General features: G+C 40.5%; 1 protein-coding gene across 1 annotated transcript in view; it reads left to right on the top strand.

Moving 5' to 3' along the window:
* Positions 1-4849, top strand: part of babam2 (BRISC and BRCA1 A complex member 2) — a 200496-nt gene extending 195647 nt beyond the window's left edge. The window contains exons 10-12 of the mRNA XM_038967050.1: positions 946-1028; positions 1210-1363; positions 2683-4849. Coding sequence (XP_038822978.1) covers positions 946-1028; positions 1210-1363; positions 2683-2746 — 301 coding nt within the window. The 3' untranslated portion in view covers positions 2747-4849. The remainder of the gene's footprint in view (positions 1-945; positions 1029-1209; positions 1364-2682) is intronic.
* Positions 4850-19258: the final 14409 nt, after the last annotated feature.

Consider the following 19258-nt stretch of genomic DNA (forward strand, 5'->3'; position numbering starts at 1 on the left):
GCCTAGTTGTAGATCCTTTGTAGTCAGAGATAGGGGAGGGATTGCTTCCTACAAGGGCACAAAACATGAACATTTCTAGACATCTTTTAAAAGCGAGTCTGGTTAATAGCTTTTTTTTTTTTTTTTACTTAAAGGGGCAGCATTGTATTTTGAGACAGGCTTGAATAAGCTAAGTAGCAATAGGCAGAGGTTGGCATAATTTGTCTGATTCTCTGTAATAATGGTATGGAAATAATAAAACATTTTATTTTGTGAAGTGTTTTCTTGCATCAAACAACAAAACAACATTCTTCAGTCACTTCCTTGTCTGAATGACAAGTGGATAAACAGGTTAATGTCAAGCCCTGCATGTCTCATGGAATGTAGGCCTACATTTAACACCACACATTGGCTGCTACTATTTCCATGTTTAAAATGTTATGAAATGCATTTTCTTCATTGTTTCTGATGGTTCGCCACTCTGGAAGACCTACATTATGATCAAATAGCCACAGTAGCATACATGGCCACTGTTAAAGCTGTAACTTAAAGCCGGTACAGCCTCGGTGTTCACAGTAAACGCGCGCTGGAAGTTGCACAGAATTTTGACAACGTTCAAGTTTGTACTCAGCATACCTGAAATTTGCTCAGTGCCGAAAATATTTACAGGGAACATTGCCCCCACCAATTGAATGTGTAAATCTAACCAACGTTTCGGCAACGCAGTGCCTTCTTCAGGGTTGGAAAGCCCCTACATTTGAAGAAGGCTCTGCTTTGCTGAGAAGTTGTTTAGGTTAATAAAAAATAAATAAGAAAAAATCAAATAAAAAAGCTTTACCCATTAAGTTGTTAGGAGCATGTATAGACAGTGCTACATTCTTCTAAGCAAGCACATTTGTAGTATAGACATTACATTGTCTATATAAGAAAGGTGTACGTGCGTGTGTGTGTGCATGCTTTTTGCAGGGGGGTGGTGGAGTACGATGCAGAAGGATTCACCAAGCTCACTCTTCTCCTCATGTGGAAAGACTTCTGTTTCCTTGTCCATGGTGAGTTACACATAAACACACACACACACACACACACACACACACACACACACACACACACACACACACACACACACACACACACACACACTTCTTTCCTACATTCAACCCCACATCACCTCTTTCTCTCTCACTATCTCTTTCTCTCACTCTGTCTCTCCCCTTCTCCCCTCTCCTCCAGTGGACCTCCCTCTGTACTTCCCGCGGGACCAGCCCACTCTGACATTCCAGTCTGTGTACCACTTCACCATTAGTGGGCAGCTGTACTCGCAGGTGCAGAAGTCCTACCCTTACAGCCCTCGCTGGGACGGCAACGAGATGGCCAAGAGAGCCAAGTAAGACAGTCAGTTTTGCATTCCCCACTAATGGTTAGGATTGGGGGGGGGGGGGGGGGAAGCTGATCCTAGATCTGTATGTAGGTGATGCTTGGTTCACCCCGTAGCATACTGGACAACAATGACCATTTGACCCACTATACCATATAATAATGACTTACACTGAGTGCACTTTTACGTTAGGAACAACTTCCTAATATTGAGTTGCACCCGCTTTTGCCCTCAGAACAGCCTCAATTTGTCGGGGCATGGAGTCTACAAGATGTCAAAAGCGTTCCACAGGGATGCTGGCCCATGTTGACTCGCTTTCCACAGTTGTGTTAAGTTGGCTGGATGTCCTTTGGGTGGTGGACCATTCTTGATACACACGGGAAACTGTTGAGCGTGAAAAACCCAGCAATGTTGCAGTTGTTGACACACTCAAACCGTTGTGCCTGGCACCTACTACTATACCCCGTTCAAAGGAACTTTTGTCATGTCCATGTCCATTTGAATGGCAAAGATACACAATCCACGTCTCAATTGTCTCAAGGCTTAAAAATCCTTCTTTAACTCGTCTCCTCCCTTTCATCTACACTGATTGAAGTGGATTTAACAAGTGACGTCAATAAGGGATCATAGCTTTTACCTGGTCAGTCTGTTTCCTAATGTCTTGTACACTTAGTGTATAATTATCCATAATACAGGATGATAATGATAAAAATTGAATTTATTTGTTTCGGCCTCGTAATCGACTAGTTAGCAAGAAACTTGCAAAGCTGTTGAACCTGCCACCATCTTTGGACCAACTCATCTGGGATAATAATGCTTACACGAAAAGCCCCCAAAAAATCCCTGTCACACTAACAATCACAATAACAGTACGACCACCTAATCGCTTTCATCGAAAAGACATATCACTACGCACACCGTGGTGAAGATTTGTATGCAAAAAATAAATGTGATATGATTTCTGAATGTATGGCTCTCCCAACTTTATCCTACTCTACCTTTTTTTATTTTTTTAACATGAACCAGTTAACCCTGTTTGTGGTTTAATGGCTTTATCTCCAGTTGACCATGCTTACTTTGAACAGAACAGGAGTGCTTAACTATAACAGCAGAGGTTTTGTCCCAAAGTTGATAGTTACATGGAATAGATATGTCATTGTCTTTGTTTATATCGCCGGGTCTCCAAGGAAAGTCGGAAAACCGGTGCTTTGCTTTTATGGTCAGATAAGTACTGGTGCACTTCCAGTAAATCTGCATCGGTCTAAATTACTTTTATTGCTCTCTTTCTCGCTCTCTCTATCCATCTATCTGTCTATCTTTCTCTGCAGAGTGTACTTCAAGAGCTTCGTCCCTCAGTTTCAGGAAGGGGCCTTTGCCACCGGGAAACTCTAGGATTGAAGTACAGCAGTGTGTTCGTGTGTGAGCGTGAGCGTGTGTGTTTGTGTGTCAATGGACTGCACGATAGTGGTGATGTGCTTACTGTACAGGTACTCTCTAACGCCACGTTGGGCATCTCGTGCTTTTTCCCCTGAACGGTCTGTTTTTCCATTTTATTAAGTAGTTTTTTTCTCCTTTCTTAAAAACTAGAGGGAATGAAAGTACTGAAAAGTTGTTGCTAAAATGGTTTGGAGTAGTAGGGTCAGAACCACTTGTTAAGTCAACAGACCGACGTGGGGCTTGCCCAGACAAAGTGTCACAGCTTCAAAGCAGACGTCACTTCTGATCTTCAGAGTGGTTGTCAGAGAACTGGAAAAGGGCCCTTAAAGGGGAATAACGGAACCCCTCTGACTGATTGTTGGGCTGTCTGTCAAAGTGTTCACCTCTCTCAGTCAGGGACAGTGAGGTAGAGCGAGAGCTACGTCACCAGGTCATGCAGCCGCTCACTCACTGCAGCGCTAGATAGAACTTTGATGAAAAATACGAAAAGAATCAACTTTAGTTAACAGTGATCATACAAAATTTGGGAAGGTTACTGCTCAAGCAGCAACACGCACACGAGGGGACTCCTCATAAACACAACACACTGGCAATTTTCAAAATCGCCTGCGTCAGACTTTAGCACGTAACCCAACTAAACACACCTTTTACTTTATCGTCAGAAGCATCATCGGACCTAGGGAGTAGCCGATTTCATTTCTCATGTTCAATGCACTGTACACCAAGCAGAAAATGCTGTGCTCTAAAGATGGCATAGCCACACGAATACATTAGAAGATAGTTGTTGATCTGATCAGAAACACTGTTCTCACAACCTTTACCTCCTAAATGATGTCACTGGTGTATTTTGGAATATATTGCGCAGTAGGCTATAAGGTTTTTACCAGGCTCGAGTTCTTCCAGGCTGAAAACATACAAGAATACTTTTACATTTTTTTAAATTAGCCTACATTATTACATTTGCTTGCATCATTTAGAAATCTACCGATTTAGAAAATGTAAATGTGGGCTAATAATAAATGTAATAATAGCATATTTGATCTACCCCAATGAAAAGTGAGCATAAATCACATTTCGATAGATGCATGCATCAGTACCTAGGCTATCTATTATATCTGCAACGGAAATTATTTTACAAGGATAGGTTCTCTGTCAGCTGGCTGCTATAGTAAAGTTACAATTTAATTAAACATTTCTTCCATAAATTAGCCGTATAGTCCATATGTGTCATCCAATGAAGTGGACGTTATGTTTCACACTCACTAGTCTTTCCCTCTCATTTTAGTATATATATTTGTACATATATTTTGCCGTAATGATCTGATCACACCATGCAACAACTGATGTAGCCTACAGTCAGAGATGGAAGATGGGCAATGTGAATTGGCAGGTGGAATGATGTCCAATGGGGTTGCATGGTTAAAAGTGGGAGGCGGGATCAGGTTGACTCCTTTCATCTTTGCTTGGCAGAGATGTCAGAAAAGGTCAAATGATGAATCTGCTACCCAAAATGATCACATAAAATGTTTAAGACATATCTCACAATTGATTGGGCTTCCCGAATTTAGTATATTCGCTGTGACCAAAAGTTTCATATTTTTGTAGATTTGTGTTATTCCACAAAGTTCTATCTAGCGCTGCAGTGAGTGGGGAGCTGCATAACATAGTTGTAGCGCTATCTTTGCTCTCCCTGAGTGAGAGAGGTGAGCACTTTGACAGACAATTCAACAATGAGTTAGAGGGGTTTATTCCCCTTTAACTGTTTGACTGGAGCTCAATGTGGGGAAAGATCCAGATCAGCAGTTCATCTTGATTCATATCAAACAGTGGGGCGGGGCCAAACCTTGATCTTACCATTACCTGGTCGTTCTACACTTGTCTTAATCCTTGCCTTGAGAAGTCCTCCTTAGTACTATTTACATTGGAGAATACTGTAAAAACCTGTGATCATATTTTGACTTACTACATGACAGTTTTTACTGAATTGTGTTTTTCTGTTATATTTTTGTTTCACCAACACCTCAGTCAGTCATTTTCCCAATAAACCCTCAAAGCATATACTGTCCGGAAATACGTTATTTCAAAGTTGATGTGATTGTAAGCCACTGAGATGCACTGTGAATTCTGGCCTGTGCTAAATGTACTGTGCCTTCAGAAAGTATTCACACATCACATTTTGTTGTGTTACAAAGTGGAATTAAAATAGATTTAATTGTAGTTGTATGTCAATGATCTACACAAAATACTCATGTCAAAGTGGAAGATTTTTTATATATATATATATATATATATATATATTACAGCTCTGATTCTTTCTGGGTAATCTCAGAGTTTTGCAGACCTGGATTGTAAAAAAATAAAAATAAAAAAAACATCCCATTAGTCTTTTTAAAGTTCTTCAAGCTCTGTCAAGTTGGATGTTGATCATTGCGATTTAAGCGATTTAAGTCAAAAATGTATCAAAACATTTATTGGCATCTTGGTAAGCAACTCCAGTGTACATTTGGCCTTGTGTTTTAGGTTATTGTCCTGCTGAAAGGTACAATTGTCTCCCAGTATCTGTTGGAAAGCAGACTGAAACAGATTTTCCTATAGGATTTTGCCTGTGCTTAGTTCTATTCCGTTACTTTTGATCCTAAAAAAAACTCCCTAGTCCTTTGCGATGACAGGCATACCGATAACATGATGCAGCCACCACCATACTTGAAATTGTGAGGCGTGGTACTCAGGGATGTGTTGGATTTGACCCAAACATAACACTTTGTATTTAGGACAAAAAATGTATTTCTTTGCCACATTTTTTGCAGCATTACTTTAGTGCCTTATTGCAAACAAGATGCATATTTTGGAATAAGTATTTCTTCTGTACAGGCTTCCCTTTCACTCTGTCATTTAGGTTAGTATTGTGGAGTAACTACAATGTTGTTGATCCATCCTCAGTTATTGGTCACGATTAACTTTTCCTCTCCATATCATAACGCATGTGTTACACATCTATAAGCATTTCATGAACGTGTTATAACAGGTTTAAAGACGAGAGGAGAGAACTCGAGACAAAGGGGTTATTTCAGAATGACCAGAAGCTGATGTGTTATGATCAGCTGTAATGATCCGCATTAGGTTAATTAAATATATCCGTAGCATATGTATAGCACATTCATGTCATGCTATGCAACAGCTCATATTTGTGTATCTTAATAGATGCATCCTTACAATGACAGCGTAGTGTCATTATGGCTGTTGTCATTATGGCCATACCAGTGTTACTGAATATGCCAAAAGGCCAAACCACGTTTTGAAAATCATGCTGATATATAAGTTAGCCTGTACCAGCCCCATTTCCCCCACCTCCTGCTCCTTCTTCTCACTAAGGTCAATGGTGCATGAAGATTCCCACAGGGTTGAATCCTCAGGGTCAATTTTACGGATCAAATCGTGTAGTTGAGGGTCATAACTCATTAACAGCCCTCCACATCACAGTTAAGTTGGTCGTACTGGTCTATAATGCACACATGTAGTTAAAGTAAAGTAAATGTTCTCATTCATGAAACATTTATAGCGAAGCACTTCATGGTAATTATAGTTGAAGTCGGAAGTTTACATACACTTAGGTTGGAGTCATTAAAACTCGTTTTTCAACCACTCCACACATTTCTTGTTAACAAACTATAGTTTTGGCAAGTCGGTTAGGACATCTACTTTGTGTCATTTTTTCAACAATTGTTTACAGACAGATTATTTCACTTATAATTCACTGTATCACAATTCCAGTGGGTCAGAAGATTACATACACTAAGTTGACTGTGCCTTTAAACAGCTTGGAAAATTCCAGAAAATGATGTCATGGCTTTAGAAGCTTCTGATGTGCTAATTGACATCATTTGAGTCAATTGGAGGTGTACCTGTGGATATATTTCAAGGCCTACCTTCAAACACAGTGCCTCCTTGCTTGACATCATGGGAAAATCAAAAGAATTCAGCCAAGTCCTCAGAAAACAAATTGTAGACCTCTACAAGTCTGGTTCATCCTTGGGAGAAATTTCCAAACGCCTGAAGGTACCACGTTCATCTGTACAAACAATAGTACGCAAGTATAAACACCATGGGACCACGCAGCCGTCATACCGCTCAGGAAGGAGACGTGTTCTGTCTCCTAGAGATGAACGTACTTTGGTGTGAAAAGTGCAAATCAATCCCAGAACAACAACAAAGGACCTTGTGAAGATGCTGGAGGAAACCGGTACAAAAGTATTTATATCCACAGTAAAACGAGTCGTATATCGACATAACCTGAAAGGCCGCTCAGCAAGGAAGAAGCCACTGCTCCAAAACTGCCATAAAAAAGCCAGACTATTGTTTGCAACTGCACATGGGGACAAAGATCGTACTTTTAGGAAATGTCCTCTGGTCTGATGAAACAAAAATAGAACTGTTTGGCCATAATGACCATCGTTATGTTTGGAGGAAAAAGGGGGACGCTTGCAAGCCGAAGAACACCATCCCAATGTGAAGCACGGGGGTGGCAGCATCATGTTGTGGGGGTGCTTTGCTGCAGGAGGGACTGGTGCACTTCACAAAATAGATGGCATCATGAGGCAGGAAAATTATGTGGATATATTGAAGCAACATCTCAAGACATCAGTCAGGAAGTTAAAGCTTTGTCGCAAATGGGTCTTCCAAATGGACAATGACCACAAGCATGCTTCCAAAGTTGTGGCTTAAGGACAAAAATGGCTTAAGGACAACAAAGTCAAGGTATTGGAGTGGCCATCACAAAGCCCTGACCTCAATCTCGTAGAAGATTTGTGGGCGGAACTGAAAAAGCATGTGTGAGCAAGGAGGCCTACAAACCTGACTCAGTTACACCAGCTTTGTCATGGAGGAATGGGCCAAAATTCACCCAACTTATTGTGGGAAGCTTGTAGAAGGCTACCCGAAACGTTTGACCCAAGTTAAACATGTTAAAGGCAATGCTACCAAATACTAATTGAGTGTATGTAAACTTCTGACCCACTGGGAATGTGATGAAAGAAATGAAAGCTGAAATAAATAATTCTCTCTACTATTATTCTGACATCACACATTCTTAAAATAAAGATCCTAGCTGACCTAAGACAGGGAATTTTTACTAGGATTAAATGTCAGGAATTGTGAAAAACTGAGTTTAACTGTATTTGGCAAAGGTGTATGTAAACCTCCGACTTCAACTGTAATTGTGCAGTTTGCCACTGATCTACAACAGCAATATTAATGGTCTTTGCAGTCAATGTACTGTCATTTCTATTTTCATATTCAGTAAGCATTCATAAATATGCCTCACTTATAAAAAAAAACAGTAACACAACACAATGTTACAGAAAATATGAACATATTATTTTCCAGATGTAAGGTTAGCACATAAAACCATTGCTGAGGACATTTTTCAGTTGAACTTTTCTTGAATACGTTTAACAAAGATTCATATTCAATGCATTCAAATAAAATTCCAAATTTCAGACTCATAGCTAGCAATAACTACAGTATTTTAGTGAGTAAAACGTACTAACACAATGGTAAGGCTAGCTTTTACCGCTAGCAGCTAGCTAAGCCCCTGGCAATGTCAACACCATTTCCAACTCGCTCTCTAAACATTACAGAATCGTCATGAAACTCATAAAACATTTAGTTAACAATGGTAGCTATCCCAGTAGCTTAAGACTTACGTTGTACTTTTGCACATTACGAACCATTAACAACAGGACAAATTAAGAGACAAAAACATCACAATGTTCTTTCTATTTTGGCTGCACAGCCACAGGAAGGAGGAGCAGGTGAGAGATCATCGTAATGTCACTTCCTGGTGACCTCACGTTTAAATACCTCTCTAACGCCCAGAAAGCTCTGACTCAAACTCCCATTCACCAGCTCTGCAATCATTGATCACCAAATATGGAGTTTCGCTGAGCAACTATCTATATTTTCTCCTTGTACGGGCGGTATGTATTTCCAATAAAGGTGTAAATAAAAATGTACAAACAACCAAAATAATGAGTCTTCCGCAATGTATTGAGCTATTGAGTGTTGTAGACTTCCGACCTGTGTGAGGCTATAATCAGTGATTTACATTGGCGATGCCAAATATATATTTTTTAGGTTGCTTTTTATTTAGACCTTGTTTGGAGGTACAGTACATATCAGCCATAACGGGAGTAAATAAAGATAGTTGCTCAGCGAAACTCCATATTAGTGATCAACGAGCTTATTTTGATGCTTGCAGAGTTTTTAATGGGAGTTTGAATCTGAGCTTTTTGGGCATTAGAGAGATCTCTATACTGGTTAATTGCTAGCTATAAGTCTGAAATGGAAAATTGAATTTCAATGCTTTGAATATGAATCTTTGGTAAATCTATTAAAAAAGTTCAACAGAAAAATGTCAATAGTAGGATTGATTCTTTGACGATGTGCTCAGCAATTGTTTTCTGTGCTAGCTAGCTAACGTTACATCTGGAAAATTGAAATAAAATGTTAATCTTTCCAATAACATTCTGTGTTGGGTCCGTATTCTTTTATGTAAGTGAGGCATGTTTATAAATGATTTATAATTGCTTTATGAATGGGAAAATAGAAATGACAGTACATTGACTGCATAAAATTCATACGTAGATTTTTAATTTTGGCGTTATAGATCAGTGGCAAACTGCACAGTGCTTAGCTATAAATGCTTTATGAATGGAAAAATAGATTTGACTTAACTTTGTATAGAATTCCTACATAGACCCTTCATCTGTGCCTTATAGATGAGTTTGACCAACTTTAATGGGTTATGATATGACCCTCAACTAGAGGTCGACCGATTAATCGGCATGGCCAATTTAATTAGGGCCGATTTCAAGTTTTCATAACATCCTGGTAATCGGCCTTTTTGGATGCCGATTATGGCCGATTACATTGCAATCCACGAGGAAGTTGCGTGGCAGGCTGACCACCTGATATGCGAGTGCAACATCAAAAGGACCTTGTGGCTGCAAGGAGCCAAGGTAAGTTGCTAGCTAGCATTAAATTTATCTTAGTAAGATCATCAACCATGTTTTTTGTAAGATAACTAGCTTGTCCTGCGCTGCATATAATCAATGCGGTGCCTGTTAATTTATCATCGAATCACAGCCTACTTCAACTTCGCCAAACTGGTGATGATTTAACTAAAGTGCATTCGCGAAAAAAGCACAATCGTTTCACAAATGTACCTAACCATAAACATCAATGCCTTTCTTAAAATCAATACACAGAACTATATTTTTTTAAACCTGCATATTCAGTTAAAAGAAATTCATGTTAGCAGGCAATATTAACTAGGGAAATTGTGTCACTTCTCTTGCGTTCAGTCTTGCGTTCAGAGTCAGGGTATATGCAACACTTTGGGCCGCCTGGCTCGTTGCGAACTGTGTGAAGACCGTAATTAATTTGCCAGAATTTGACATAATTTTGACATAACATTGAAGGTGGTGCAATGTAACAGCAATATTTAGACTTAGGGTTGCCACCGGTTCGATGAAATTATAGTTTCCGGATTTGACCATATTAATGACCAAAGGCTCGTATCTCTGTGTTTATAATATTATAATTAAGTCTATGATTTGATATTTGATAGAGCAGTGTGACTGCGCGGTGGTAGGCAGCAGGAGGCTCATAAGCATTCATTCAAACAGCACTCTACTGCGCTTAACAATGCTTGATGCTTAGCAATGCTTGATGCTTAGCAATGCTTGAAGCACAGTGACTTCGAGCCTATCAACTCCCGAGATTAGGCTGGCAATACTAAAGTGCCTTTAAGAACATCCAATAGTCAAAGGTATATGAAGTACAACTGATATAGAGGGAAATAGTGGACACGTCATAATTCCTATAAAACTACAACCTAAAACTTCTTAACTGGGAATATTGAAGACTCATGTTAAAAGGAACCACCAGCTTTCATATTTTCTCATGTTCTGAGCAAGCTTTTTTACATGGCACATATTGCACTTTTACTTTCTTCTCCAACACTGTGTTTTTGCATTATTTAAACCAAATTGAACATGTTTCATTATTTATTTGAGACTAAATTGATTTTATTTATGTATTATATTAAGTTAAAACAAAAGTGTTCATTGTTCATTCAGTATTGTTGTAATTGTCATTATTACAAATATATATATAAAAATCGTCCGATTAATCGGTATCTGCTTTTTTTGGTCCTCCTATAATTGGTATCGGCGTTGAAAAATCATAATCGCTCGACCTCTACCCTCAACTACAGTGCCTTCGGAAAGTATTCAGACCCCTTGACTTTTTCCACATTTTGTTACATTACAGCCTTATTCTAACATGTATTAAATCGTTATTTATCCCTCATCAATCTACACACAATACCCCATAATGACAAAGCAAAAACTGTTTTTTATTTGAGCAAATATTAGATTTACATAACTATTCAGACCCTTTACTCTACTTTGTTGAAGCACCTTTGGCAGCGATTACAGCATCGAGTCTTCTTGGGAATGACGCTATAAGCTTGGCACACCTGTATTTGGAGAGTTTCTCCTATTCTTCTCTGCAGATCCTCTCAAGCTCTGTCAGGTTGGATGGGGAGCGTTGCTGCACAGCTATTTTCAGGTCTCTCCAGAGATGTTTGATCGGGTTCAGGTCCGGGCTCTGGCTGGGCCACTCAAGGACATTCAGAGACTTGTCCCGAAGCCATTCCTGCGTTGTCTTGGCTGTGTGCTTAGAGTCGTTGTCCTGTTGGAAGGTAAACCTTCAACCCCAGTCTGAGGTCCTGAGCGCTCTGGAGCAGGTTTTCATCAAGGATCTCTCTATACTTTGCTCCGTTCATCTTTGCCTCGATCCTGACTAGTCTCCCAGTCCCTGCCGCTGAAAAACATCCCCACAGCATGATGCTGCCACCACCATGCTTCACCGTAGGGATGGTGCCAGGTTTCCTGCCAACTTGATACTTGGCATTCAGGCCAAAGAGTTTTTGGTTTCATCAGACCAGAGAATCTTGTTTCTGAGAGTCTTTCGGTGCATGTTGGCGAACTCCAAGCGGGCTGTCATGTGCCTTTTACTGAGGAGTGGCTTCCGTCTGGCCGCTCTACCATAAAGGCCTGATTGGTAGAGTGCTGCAAATGGATGTCCTTCTGGAAGGTTCTCCCATCTCCACAGAGGAACTCTAGAGCTCTGTCAGAGTGACCATCAGGTTCTTGGTCACCTCCCACCGCCCTTCTCCATCGATTGCTCAGTTTACCCGGGCAGCCACCACTAGGAAGAGTCTTGGTGGTTCCAAACGTCTTCCATTTAAGAACGATGGAGGCCACTTTGTTCTTGTGGACCTTCATTGCAGCAGAAAGTTTTTGGTACCCTTCCCAGATCTGTGTCTCGACACAATCCTGTCTCGGAGCTCTACGGACAATTCCTTCGTCCTCATGGCTTGGTTTTTGCTCTGACATGTACTGTCAACTGTGGGACCTTATATAGACAGGCGTGTGTCTTTCCAAATCACATCCAATCAATTGAATTTACCACAGGTGGACTCCAATCAAGTTGTAGAAACATCTCAAGGATGATCAATGGAAACAGAATGCACCTGAGCTCAATTTCGAGTCTCATATCAAAGGGTCTGAATACTAAATAAATAAGGTATTTCTGTTTAGTGTTCTTAATAAATTAGCAAACAAATCTAAAAACCTGTTTACGCTTTGTCATTATGGGGTGTTGTGTGTAGATTGCTGAGGAAAATATTTTTAAATGTTATTTAAGAATAAGGCTGTAAGGTAACAAAATGTGGAACAAGTCAAGGGGCCTGAATACTTTCTGAATGCACTGTACATGATTTGATCCGTAACATTTCAACCTTCTTTGGATCTTCATGCACCACTGACCTCAGTGAGAAGAAGAAAAGAAGGTAAGTCACAGCTATAGATGGGTTAGCTGACAACCTCACGAAAACGATGTGCGCTCATCCATGGGGGCAGAAGTCAGCCTGTTTTGTTGTGTTTCTGGATGACCCCATCTGTTTTTCCCCATAGTTGAGCACGCCTTGGTTTTGTTGCAAAACAACCAATCCGTCTATACCGGCAGGTAGGGGAAATGGGGCTGGTACAGGCTAACTTATATATCAGCACCATTTTCAAAACATCGTTTGGCCTTTTAACATATTCACAAACACTGGTATGGCCATAATGACAACAGCCATACTGACACTACGCTGTCATTGTAAGGATGCAGCTATTAAGATACCTAAATATGAGTTTTTCCATAGCATGACATGAATGCGCTACAGATGCTATTAGTATATTTCAAAATCAAATCAAATGTATTGGTCACATACACGTGTTTAGCAGATGTTATTGCGGGTGTCGTGAAATGCTTGTGCTTCTAGCTCCGACAGTGCAGTAATATCTAACAAGTTATAACTAACAGTTTCACAACATATACCCAAAATACACATAAATCTAAGTAAGGAATGGATTAAGAACACATATACATATATGTCAGAACGTCATTGGACTAAGTTACAGTGGCATAGTATAGAGTACAGTATATACATATGAGATGGGTGATGCAATATTTAGAAACAATTAAAGTGACTAAGATACCGTAGAATAGTGTGGAGTGCAGTTTACACATATGAGATGACTAATGCAAGATACAGAGACATGATTAAAGTGGCTAGTGTTTCATTTCCTTACAGTGGCCAGTGATTCCTAATCTATTCTTAATCTGAGTTAGGAAGGATGCCTGTATCTTCATTAGCCTTTAATAATGTGGTTGGGACCTGTTATAACACGTTTATTACACGTCAATTCTTATAGACGTGTAATAAATGCATTATGGATATCTAGTCAAAGTAAATCGTTACCTCATCTCCTATCACAGCCATTAAAATTTGTAACTGTTATAAAAACTTCATTGGCCTCATGCTGAAATCCCTGAGCGCTTTCCTTCCTCTGGGAATTGAGTTAAGAAGGACGCTTGTATCTTTGTAGTGACTGGGTGTATTGATACACCATCCAAAGTGTAATTAATAACTTCACCATGCTCAAAGGGATATTCAATGTCTGTTTTTTTTTGTTTTTTTATCTACCAATAGGTGCCGTTCTTTGTGAGGCATTGGTCTTTGTGGTTGAATCTGTGCTTGACATTCACTGCTCGACTGAGGGACCTTACCGATACAGTTGAAGTCGGAAGTTTACATACACCTTAACTAATTACATTTAAACTCAGTTTTTCACAATTCCTGACATTTAATCCTAGTAAAAATTCCCGGTCTTAAGTCAGTTAGGATCATCACTTTATTTTAAGAATGTGAAATGTCAGAATAATAGTAGAGAGAATGATTTATTCAGCTTTTATTTCTTTCATCACATTCCCAGTGGGTCAGAAGTTTACATATACTCAATTAGTATTTGGTAGCATTGCCTTTAAATTGTTTAACTTGGGTCAAACGTTTTGGGTAGCCTTCTACAAGCTTCCCACAATAAGTTGGGTGAATTTTGGCCCATTCCTCCTGACAGAGCTGGTGTAACTGAGTCAGGTTTGTAGGCCTCCTTGCTCACACACGCTTTTTCAGTTCTGCCCACAAATTTTCTACAGGAATGAGGTCAGGGCTTTGTGATGGCCACTCCAATACCTTGACTTTGTTGTCCTTAAGCCATTTTGCCACAACTTTGGAAGCATGCTTGTGGTCATTGTCCATTTGGAAGACCCATTTGCATCCAAGCTTTAACTTTCTGGCTGATGTCTTGACATGTTGCTTCAATATATCCACATCATTTTCCTGCCTCATGATGCCATCTATTTTGTGAAGTGCACCAGTCCCTCCTGCAGCAAAGCACCCCCACAACATGATGCTGCCACCCCCGTGCGTCACAGTTGGGATGGTGTTCTTCGGCTTGCAAGCGTCCCCCTTTTTCCTCCAAACATAACAATGGTCATTATGGCCAAACAGTTCTATTTTTGTTTCATCAGACCAGAGGACATTTCTCCAAAAAGTATGATCTTTGTCCCCATGTGCAGTTGCAAACCGTAGTCTGGCTTTTTTATGACAGTTTTGGAGCAGTGGCTTCTTCCTTGCTGAGCGGCCTTTCAGGCTAGGTCGATACAGGACTCGTTATACTGTGGATATAGATACTTTTGTACCGGTTTCCTCCAGCATCTTCACAAGGTCCTTTGCTGTTGTTCTGGGATTGATTTGCACTTTTCACACCATAGTACGTTCATCTCTAGGAGACAGAACACGTCTCCTTCCTGAGCGGTACGGCGGCTGCGTGGTCCCATGGTGTTTATACTTGCGTTTATACTATACTTGCGTTATACTTCTTTTCCAATGATGTCAAGCAAAGAGGCACTGAGTTTGAAGGTAGGCCTTGAAATACATCCACAGGTACACCTCCAATTGACTCATATGATGTCAATTAGCTTATCAGAAGCTTCTAAAGCCATGACATCATTTTCTGGAATTTTCCAAGCTGTTTAAAGGCACAGTCAACTTAGTGTATGTAATCTTCTGACCCACTGGAATTGTGATACAGTGAATTATAAGTGAAATAATCTGTCTGTAAACAATTATTGGAAAAATTACTTGTGTCATGCACAAAGTAGATGTCTTAACCGACTTGCCAAAACTATTGTTTGTTAACAAGAAATTTGTGGAGTGATTGAAAAATGTGTTTTAATGACTCCAACATAAGTGTATGTAAACTTCCGACTTCAACTGTAATTGGTGTATGTGTGGGGTACAGAGATGGGGTGGTCATTTAATTTAATAATCATGTTAAACACTAATTGCATACAGAGTCCATGCGACTTAGTATGTGAATTGTTTAGCAAAGTTTTACTCCTGAACTTATTTAGGCTCGCGATAACAAAGGGGTTGAATACTTATTGACGTTTCAGCTTTCATTTTGAATTCATTTGTAAAAATGTCTAAAAGCATCACTCCACTTTGATGTTATGTGGTACTATGTGTAGTTCAGTGACTCAAAATGTGTAAAAAGTCAAGGGGTATGACTACTTTCTGAAGGCACTGTAGCTGTGTTTGAAAGAGCGGAAGAGAGAGACGGGGAAGGTGTGTGTGAGAGAGCAAGACTAACAGGAGTGTAGAGAGGGAGGGATGGTCTGTGTACTGGAGGAAGGGAGAGAGGGACGGTGTGTGAGAGAGGGAGTGTGTGTGTGTGCATGCTTGTTTTCATTATTAAACATGAGGGGGTCATAGTTAGGGGTTTTTCCTGGCCCGGGGGCCAGCCCTTTGCTATATTTATTGTTGGTAATGCAACTGTCAAGTCTAATTGGGAACTATAGGGTGAATGTATCTGGGGCATTTAATAGCATCAAGTCTCTTAATAAAAAATAATTAAAAGCAAGCTTATTTTTGTCTATTTTTGCTGTGCTCCACGTTTCCCACGGTAACCTTTGCCGACCTGCTTTCAAATGGTCTCTCTCGTCAGCCCGGGGACAAACTGCTCCTTTTTTTGGAGGGGGTGGAGGGAGGGAGTGCGGAGGAAGAAGGGAAGGATTATGGGGTAACAGCATCTTTAACAAAGGCTTCTCGAGGACAGTAGAGGCTTTTTATTTTATTGTGAACTAGGCGCTTCACATTGAAAATGCGTTTTGTTTTCCTTTAATTGATGTTGGCAGCTTAGCATGTCCTCTGGATCCTTCCTTAGTCAATGTTCTTAGCAGAAGTCTGTAGCTTCACGTACGAATAAACGATCAGCTTTAAATCAATAAAAAATATATATGTTTTATTAATATTATTTTATATATAAATAAAGATTGGAGTGAGCTGTGAGGAATCTACAGACGCTAACATTGTCGACGATTCATAGAATTCTGTTAAGTTTGGTGCAATACTTAAGGTCTTGAAGGTAATATACTTTGACGTAAAACTTCTAAATTACACGTAAACTACTCTTTCAACTTACTTAAACTATAGCACAGGTGTCATTTCACATGAAGGCGCCACTTCCAAAGTACTGCAGTCCACATGATGGAACTTGCCTCTCTTTTGCAGGCGTTAAACCTCTTAATAGGGATACGGTCTTTGTAATGTAATCTTAATCTCATGAAGGTGCTGCTCAAGATACCTTTTGAAGCTGTTTTTCTCACCCCGACTCACGGCACAGAGGTCTCCTGCCTGCCAACTCTGTTGCTAATACTCCAAATCCTCTAATCCAGCCTTATTTAAGAGATCGCAATGGCAGTCGGCCGGAATCATTAAAGGTAGGAATAATTAGCCGGGGGGGAGGGGGGGATCTCTGGAGAGAGTTGATTAAAATGATGCTCAGGATCTCTTTACCACTCAGTCAGTTTAACCTTTGCTGAACCATGAAATGGTTTTGCTAATGATTGTCGGCCATTTTGGTTTTGGATAAGTGGTTTGGTTTACAGTTAAATGAGCCACGACCTCTTCGCCTATGTCTAATGAAGATGTTTATTACATTCTTTGATTACTTAATCATATCATTTGTTGAAAAAGAGCTCAGTCAAGGTTGGCCTTTTTACTCCCTGTAGGTTGTTAATGCTGAAGGCTCCCAACCAAAGCTGAAGCCTCACTTTTCTCACGCTCTTTCTCCTTTCTCAAGCTCCTGGCATGCTTTGCTCAGCAAGTGTTTCCTAGCCAAGGATCTGGCTAACTAGCTACATCAACATTAGAATGACATTCTGCTCTTGCGAAACCCCTGTCAGCAGTTAGCTTCAAGGCAGTCATGGATCTACCAGTCTCAGCTAATGACAGGTGTGTGAAACAGGATCACTTAAGCTCTGTAGCACGTTCCCTGGGTGATAACCTGGGGCTAGCGTTTAGAATCACTTAGGCTCAACCTAAGAAGAAACTCAATGAACTTTCGAGAGCAGAGGTCGAGAAAGTCAAAAACTCCCCACCTTTTACACACTTGAGTTCGGCTTGGGAGCTAATAGAGAAATGTACAGACAAAAAGGCAAGGGGAGAAGGGAATGATTGAGAATCCTTCCTGCCATCCCAAATCGGCCCTTATCTCTGGAGACGTTAAACAGACAGGACGGCAGTGAACACGGGGAGGTAATCGGAGGGAAATGGGGAATATCCGAAAGGCCTGAATATGTCACAGGGAGGCAAGGGACGGCTGCCTTCGCCCACTGTTTACTCCCCACCCTTATTGCGTCCAAGACACCTAAGCTGTCAGCCATGACTCTTTTTTTTCTTTTTTTACCCCCAAAGTCGGGTTTCAGCGGTAGGCAGTGTTAGGTATGCAGCGGGGTTGTTGATCCGAGCCAAGCTGAAAATGATGGAGCTGAGAGGCTTAGCTAATTTGAGAAAGAGAGAGTAGTGAGGAGAGTGGGGGATTTGGTGCCTTTTGTTGCAGCCTGTTTGATCAGGGGGAGTTTTGGGGAAAAAATAGCCCAGAGATGTCGTGGAAATGAGAGAATTACTGGTTTGGACCACTCTTGTTTTCATCCCGAAGTCGCAGGGATATTCTAATGCACTCACTGTCAAAGCAGCAGATTTCTCCCTCTTGCATAGATAATAACGGGATCTCGTTAAACCCTGATTGTTAATTGCTAATTACTCTCGTCCTAGCCGAAACATGAGAAGCCAGGAGAGCGTGGCTAAGCCGATCAAAAGACTCCTCGCTCAAGAGCTTGTAGGTTTTCCATTTTTTGTATTCCTCTTACATTGTTTGGGCGTTTTGGATGGGTTGGATGGCTATTGATGAAATGAAGGCAGATATTTGTGTCAGGTTTTTTTTATACCCCATCTTCTTCTTAAACATGTCATGGATTTACCAAAGCACATCCCTCAGGTGGTTTGTCTCTGGAATGCAGCCTTTGGTTCTCTACTATTTAGCAGGAAATTTGTCTGGGGCCGACACACTAAATCAGCATATAAGATGAGTCTCAATCCGCCTGATATAGGTCCTACTTGGCAATCCTAGACAGACACTGGTTTTCTTGGTAGAGAGAAGGGTTTGAGTGGAGTTTAGAGGTAATGTAAGGAAAAGTGACTAACTTATTTTATGGCTTGAAGTTGACCTTATTTCCATGAGTTTCTCAGATGAATAACCTTTATCTTTGTCTTCCCCTTTACACTTCTGTTGCCTGCCAGTCTCTCTTCCTTTACCCCGGTCTTTCTCTCCTCCCTCTCTCCCTTCCCTCTCTTTTCCACTGGCAAGTCTACCTGACGAGCTGTCACTCTGTATTGCAATGCTGCCGGTTCAGGCTGTCACACTGACTGAGGGACACATCCTGATCGGCTTTGTACACTGATAGACCTGTCAGGTGGTGACAGAAGGGACTTGGACAGGCACGCAAACAGGTACATGTAATGTGAAAAGACCTTCCAAAATAAATAGTTGTAAATATGCGTGTTGGTAACTTTTAATAGTGTGTGTGGACAAGTGTCCTTGCAACTTGGAAAACTTTACCTGACGCAAAATGGATGTGATGTAACCTACTGTAGGCATGTGATATGTAAAT

Source organism: Salvelinus namaycush, chromosome 28 (genome assembly GCF_016432855.1).
Source record: "Salvelinus namaycush isolate Seneca chromosome 28, SaNama_1.0, whole genome shotgun sequence".
Taxonomy (NCBI): domain Eukaryota; kingdom Metazoa; phylum Chordata; class Actinopteri; order Salmoniformes; family Salmonidae; genus Salvelinus; species Salvelinus namaycush.